Consider the following 7,220-nt stretch of genomic DNA (forward strand, 5'->3'; position numbering starts at 1 on the left):
TTCTAGCAATTAACTCACATCAGGAAGATTAAAAAAAATCAAACAAGCTTAAACAGGGTGAAACAAGACGAGATTTAAGGTTTGAAAATAGATTAGGGTTTTAGATTTTATTCTGCAAAGACATACGGCTAGATGTAGCTGTATGTATGCGGCTGAGGGTTTAAATCCTTTTTGGTTTTGTTTTGAATTTTATGAAGATACCTGAACCTTTTGTGATGAGTTGAACGGTCTGTGAGGAGAGAGAGCTGCTGCTGGTTGCTGACAGAGAGAAAAGGAGGCGACTGGAAGAGCTTTAGGAGTCGCCGGAAAATAACAAGAGATCGTTTGGTTTCTGATTTATGAGTGGTGGATTTTTGGAAGGGTTTAGAGACATGGTCGTGCTGATAACGTGTTGTGAATGAAGAGGGGAACTTGTGTGTATTATTAGGTCGACCAACTGGTCTTTATATACATATGGTAACGACGATCTAAGTACTGGATCGACATGAGATCGTACTTATCCTTAACTAGATAATGACTAGCAATACGTAAGATAAACACCAACTATAATGTAGATAAACACAAGAGTAGATAGGTGTCAGTATGATCGTGCGGATGGACTTGATCCGTCTTGATACACGGACTGATAAATGGGTCGATCACTAGATGGTTTATATCACTTTTACCTTTTTTTCATTTTAGTAACAGGAAAACGCAGCGCAAGGGACAATTATTACACTTTTAGATAACATAATCAGACCATTGGGTCAAATACGATGTCTGGTCCATGGTCAAACCTGGAATCTTATCTACCCTTTTCGGATTCTCCTTCCCACCAATCAATCTCGCCGGGTTTCCGACAGCCGTCGTACGCGGCGGCACGTCCTTAAGCACCACCGACCCCGATCCAACCTTAGCTCCCTCTCCGATCGTAATATTCCCCAGTATACAACTCCCTGCTCCGATCAAGACTCCATCGCCGATCTTCGGATGCCTATCGCCGCACTGCTTCCCTGTCCCTCCCAGCGTCACGTCGTGGAGAATCGAAACGTTGTCTCCGACCACCGCCGTCTCTCCGATCACCACCCCCGTCGCGTGGTCAAGCAGAACCCCTCTCCCAATCTTAGCTCCGGGATGAATATCGACGGCGTAGGCTTCGGATACTCTGTTTTGGATGAGTAAAGCGAGGATCTTTCTGTCTTGGGTCCAGAGCTTGTGAGCGATGCGATGAGCTTGGCAAGCGAGGAAGCCTTTGAAGCTTAGGAAGCATTGGACGTAGCTTAAGCAAGCTGGGTCTCTTTCCTTTGCTGCTAACAGGTCTTGTTTCGCCGACCCGATGATCTCTGGGCTTTCTTGTAAGACGCTGGTGAAGACTTCGAAGAGGGTGCTGCTTGGTAAGGTCAAAGTGCTTAGCTTTACGGAGAGAATGTTCGCCAAAGCGGTGTCTAACGACCGATGCGATGTAACGGAAGAGTAATAGTAGCTTGACAATATGGGTTCTTGCTCAACGTCGGATTGAGCTTCTTCAACCATCTTAATCCAGACATCTTCATCATCACCGTCCAGAGAGTTTGAGGTTTTCGTGAAGGGTGCTCGTGAAATCCGATCAGGGAAGAGATTCATGTAACGGAACCGAGAATTATCGTCTTGAGAGAGATGGGTATTGGACGTGTAGATGCAGGGTGCCATTAAAATATTTGGGCTTAGAAGAGTGAAGTGGTGGTGAATGGTTGCGTGGAGAAGAAGATGAACTAAGCTTTATATAGGAGATGGCCACGACTTCTGAGTAATAAAATATTGTTTCGCCGTGTGTTTTTGTATTCTTATTGTTTTTTGTGTTAGTTTGTAAGAGGTTGTTAACTTGATATGGCAAGCAACACACGTAAATACGCTTTCAGTTTTCTAACTTTTCTTCCTTGATTCCTAGTAACTTCTGCTTATCTACTACACATTCAAGGCTCATCTCAGTCATTACATGTATCTAATCTACTTCAATGAATAGCTAGAAAAAAATAGTTAGCACTAGTGTACATTGATAAACTTGTAACTATTATTTTCTGTGTGCTCTCTATTAACACTTAGAGAATAGTTATATTAGGATTAGAATTTGCCACTTAATGAGAAAACAAAATTAAGAAATTGTACTCTGTTTGTAAAGCCAAAGGAAAAGGAGGCTCCAGAAGGAAAAAAAAAGAAAGAAAGGTGACGTTTGTAGTGACGTATGTCTATGTTTGTCTAAACTTACGTGAAGCCATCGTCCTTTGACTTTTCAAGACTCCATAAATTCAAGGTTACCTGAATCTAATCATATGCTTCTCACTCTTTTTAATTAGTACTATCTGATTAATTTTTATTTAACTTGGAATCTTTTAATTACTAGGATACTGTTTTGAAGGCATTTTATTAGTTTTAACAATATCACACTATTGACCAGTGACAAATTCTTAAATTCAAAATTTTGGTTTTTATTTTGAAAACCAAACCGGCCAGTCGGACCGTGACTCGCTCTTCTAACTAGTTTCGGGTTATACTAAAAACCGAATTTGAGTTAAACCGGAAAATCTGGTAAAAATCGGTCAAAACTCGGGAAAACATAGTTTTTCGGTATTGGCGGGAGAAAACATGATTTTTTATTTTTTTGGCGGGAAAATGTGATTTTCAGTTTTGGTGGAAAAAATATTTTCTCAGTTTTAACGGAAAAACATAGTTAGTTTTTCGTGTTCTTGTGTTCACAGTGTTTTACTTCGTTTTGGTTGTCCTGATTTGTTGCATATAGTCAAGTTATTATCTAGGCTTCTAAAGAGCATGAGAGGTACATTGCTTTAGTTTCATTAGATTGCAAGTTTGATGTTATGTAGTTGATCAAGTTTGGTGCTTTAGTTTCATTCAAATATCAGCAGTGTAAACAAGAACCGAGAATTATCAATAAGTGTTTTATAATTTTGCAAAACAAGTCTTTTGAGACTATGTATTTCAATTCAGACTCATATTTGAACTTTTTCTTTTTTTTTTGAAAAAAAACATATTTAAATTTTTATTGCAGGATTTAAAGATTTTATATAGTGTTTATTTGCTATAAGTTTGTAAACTGAGTTTACAAAAATAAAACTATAATGGGCGGTCTTGGGTTATTAATCCGTTGGACATGAGCTAACTTGGGTTCGTGTGTTATATGGGTGTGAGTGTTTTGGATCGCAAGTGGGTTTGGTTGGTTGTGGCGATATTATAAATGGCGAGGAAAATGAACATTATTATTTTTTTTTTTTTTTTTTTGATCAAATGAACATTATTATTTAAAAAAGGGATATTAATTGTAAAGAAAGTGGAACACAGTTTGTTGCCGACCGGCCATCTCCGATCTGATTCGATATTCTTTCTGGTAGGCTTTCTCCGAGACCTCTTGCTTTCTTCATGATAAGGTTTGTTGTGTCCATCTCAAATTGTTCCCGTCGAAACCGAAACCTTTCCTAGTCTAGTCTAATTGGTTGATCGCTTCAAACCCCTAATTTCAGTGGCCTTATGCAAATACACACCCAGCCATGCCCTGTATTAAACTTCGTTTAGCTTTTGGATCCCTGTCTGTCTGATTAGGACTCGTTTTTTACTTAGAAAAAAAAAAAAGAAGAGAATAGCACATTGTTTCCCATTTTCACTCTGTTGGTCAAGTTGACCCGTGCTGTCTCCAAGAAACAAAGGGTGTGACCGCTCTGGCAAATATAAGAGATCCCGTAAATTTAATTCCACTCATCTCAATATTGATACTCTCCTCTTAACTTGTTGATATTTTCTCCGCCGCAGATCTCTAACTTGTCTACTTGTGCTACTATGGGTCGTCATGATTTTCTTAATTTATTACACTAAGAACATGAGCCGTGAGGTTAATATCTCAAGACCCTGATTGGTTTACTTACCTTCTTGATACTCGTTAATTTTGTAACACACAAAATATCCACTTTCTTATTTTGTAACAGACTCAAGTTTTTTTTTGACCTATCTAGTATACTTGGCTTGGAACCTGGAGTTTCAGATTCCGACATTTATAGAAGAAGGGCTGTCCATTCAATACCATCCTCATCCAGGTCCAAATGCTTTCTTCTCTTCTCGTTGATACTTCCTCCCTTTTTTTTTTAATTATTATTACGGCTGCACCTCACCTCACAGTTTTAGGCCAACAAATATTTTGTGGAGTCCATCTCTAAAGCATACCAGGCTTTGACTGACCCAGTATCCCGTGAAAACTTTGAAAGGTATGGGTCATCCAGGTATGTCGCATTTTCCTTCGTCTTGGTCACGCCTATCGAAACTAAAGTATTGTTGTAATGTTATATAGGGCTTTCAAATGGGCATTGCTCTTCCTCAATTTCTCCTTGACATAGATGGAGCATCCGGTGGCATATTATTGCTCTGGATTGTCGGTGTAAGGAACTATGTCATATTATTATCTTCGTTGGCCCCAAGGTATATTATTAACTCATACACATATTCTTTGTATGAAATGTTCGAAAATCTTCATTGTTCAGCAAAGGTGGCTTGTGAGCTAAGTTTGGACCCCAAGAACATGAAGCAAGAGCAAGCTAAAGTTTTGGAAGCAGCATCCTGCCATAGTGAAGGTGATCGATCTCTTATATTAAGCATCTGTAACAACACTAACTATTTTTGATTTAACTGAAATACTCACTTTTCATTTTTGTGTACAGACGGAGCTGTTGATACAGGCCCAACACTAGTCCTAAATGGTTTGTGTGGGAGTTTTGTCTTTATTTCTGGTCTGTCTATATGAGAAGTTGTCTGATAATTTATTCTTTTAACAGGCAGGACATTCTAGGGCAATATTCTATGGTGAATCTCGAGCTCTTTAACATTGTGGAAGAGGTGAAGAAAGTCTCCAAGGCCTTTGTTGTGCTTCTAGTCAATGCTGAGAATGCTCAAAGTATGTTCCTTTCTTAATGGATGCTTTGCTTCCAATCATTATTCATGAAACCCCTAGGTTGCAGATCGGTGCTTTATATGGTATTATAGGCGGACGTATAGACCCATTTTAGAACACTGATTCAAATTATTGAGTATTGAATATGATGAAATGGTTTTGTGTGATGTTCAGTTTTACCGGTTATGTTATATTAGGTGCTGGTGAAATGCTTTATAGATTACTAAAAACAAATTAAGAGTAAATGATATAATATAGGGGCAGTGTTGTAATATAGGAAGGTACTTCTTAATATAAGTAGTCATCTCTCGAGACTCTTACTTCTTAGTTCTTGCATTTTTTGTTTTTTGACAAAAGGACGTTACTTCTTGCATCTTTTTCCCTTTCTTTCTTGCTTAGTAATTGACGGATGCTTTGCATTGCAGGTTGGGATCGGGTGAAAAAATCTTGCTTTACAGGAAGGTTAGTTGTTCTATGTATAACTTTCTGTTTTATTAAAAATGATCATTTTTCTTGGACTTGTATTATCGTGTTATTTAAATTATTTTTAGTTTCTAAACAAATTCTTGTTTTTTGAATTGTATAGTGTTCGTTAAAAGACCATTTTTTTTGGATTGGTTTGATGGAAATAAGTGATTATTGACAAACTAACAGATTAGATGTGTAGATCAGTCTAGTTTTAACACCATACATTAAACCTATTTACTTTTCACAGTATCAAAACCCAAAGGATATCAATAAAAGAAATTTTGATTTATATAAATGATATATAAATATGTTTCGGCAGATTCCATGATACATAGTGGTTAAGATTATCCTAATTTTTTTTTTTTTAAACACTTTGTATTATATATGAGAAGATATGAGAACGTATATACCAGACATACAGAACAATCACAAAGAGAGAAACATTAAAGGAGGATCAAATTGAATCATACACGAGTTGCAAGGCTTAACGCTGTAAGTAGAGATGTCTTAACCAACGGGGATGACCAGCAGCGATGTAAGATTGGAAATGATTCTCTTTAATGACACTTTCAGCAATAAGAGATGCTCCTTTGATGTCGCAGCGTTTCAGAAACTGAACCCGCCAATCCAAAAAAATACTGAAGATGAGTACCTATTGTTTTAGAGTAGAACTTTAGAGAAGGCACAGAAGGTTTTGTCACAGCATAGTAATATTATCCTAATTTTATACACATATTTTAAGGAGTTTAGACATTCAAAAACCATATAATAATATATTTTAAACATAGTAAGAATTACCTTCCTACAACAATAAAATCTTACAAGTATTTTCGTAAATATGTTCTAAGATTAAAAATAAGTAAAAATATGCTATATTTTAGTTGATAGAATATTTTTGTTGGGGTATCAAATTTTAGTAGTATATTCTTTATAATGTAGTTCAAAACCTCAATTTTTTTTCTCTAAATCGTTTTTTGGATCACTCACCCTACAGATTTTTTTTTTTTTGAATTGTTTGTAAATATATTTTTTAATTTATGAATTTTTGATAGTATATTTGTATAATTTGGATATATTAGAATAATTAGTATATGTGTAAAGTAATATTCTAAAGATGAAACTTGGTGAAACAATATATACAAATAACTTTTTATTGTAAACTTTTACATCTGAAATTTGTATATATCGTTTTAAGAATTCAGATAGTATTACTGGTTACATAATTCATAGTATTAGCATAGACTTCTACGTGAAAGGATTTCACAGAAATGTAAGTATAATTGGTATCTATTATGTTTTACAAATGAATTTTAGTGTTTCTATATAAGCGTATGCATAAGCCACATATACGAAGGAAAATAATACTTTACTAGGGTAAGATCCGCGTCTTGCGCGGGATGAACATTATATATATAAATTATTTTATATTTTATATGTTTATAACATATTCTGAAATAATAAATATATATTGAATAAAAAAAGTCATTATCTACTATTTATATAATTAAATTGGTGCGAACATATAAATAAATTTTATAAATCGAAAAAATATTTTTTCTATTTGATATGATATATAATTAAATTTAAATGATAGTAACATATATACAGTATATTTTAATATTAATATTTATTAGATGATGTTTTTTGCTCATATTGTTTTTATCATTTGTATCTGTTATAGCAAAAATTTTAAATTAGTGATAACAAAATTTTCATTGTGGTATTAATGGTTAAGGTAATTTATAATTTAAAAAAATTATCAATGTTAGTTCAAAACTTTTATAAAAAAAAATTATTCAAAGTAAATTTTGAAACTAAAATATTTATTTATTCAATATGGTTTATA

The 7,220-nt window shown here is 34.8% G+C and overlaps 1 protein-coding gene and 1 long non-coding RNA gene across 13 annotated transcripts; one reads left to right on the top strand and one right to left on the bottom strand.

Moving 5' to 3' along the window:
- Positions 1-623: 623 nt before the first annotated feature.
- LOC106337552 (serine acetyltransferase 1, chloroplastic-like) lies at positions 624-1,872 on the bottom strand. The gene has a single exon (XM_013776660.1). It carries the CDS (start codon positions 1,666-1,668, stop codon positions 721-723), a length of 948 nt encoding a protein of 315 aa, XP_013632114.1. The 5' UTR covers positions 1,669-1,872; the 3' UTR covers positions 624-720.
- Positions 1,873-3,270: 1,398 nt separating this feature from the next.
- LOC106339742 lies at positions 3,271-6,014 on the top strand. 12 transcript variants are annotated; one of them, XR_001269215.1, is made up of 9 exons: positions 3,310-3,398; positions 3,778-3,856; positions 3,951-4,058; positions 4,141-4,241; positions 4,310-4,396; positions 4,500-4,589; positions 4,677-4,715; positions 4,791-4,909; positions 5,332-5,345. It is a non-coding gene; the product is annotated as an uncharacterized LOC106339742 (long non-coding RNA). The 12 variants fall into 12 exon arrangements; XR_001269213.1 differs by having other exon boundaries at positions 4,147-4,241; XR_001269207.1 differs by having other exon boundaries at positions 3,271-3,358; positions 3,978-4,241.
- The last annotated feature ends 1,206 nt before the right edge of the window (positions 6,015-7,220 follow it).

Source organism: Brassica oleracea, chromosome C4 (assembly GCF_000695525.1).
Source record: "Brassica oleracea var. oleracea cultivar TO1000 chromosome C4, BOL, whole genome shotgun sequence".
NCBI lineage: Eukaryota > Viridiplantae > Streptophyta > Magnoliopsida > Brassicales > Brassicaceae > Brassica > Brassica oleracea.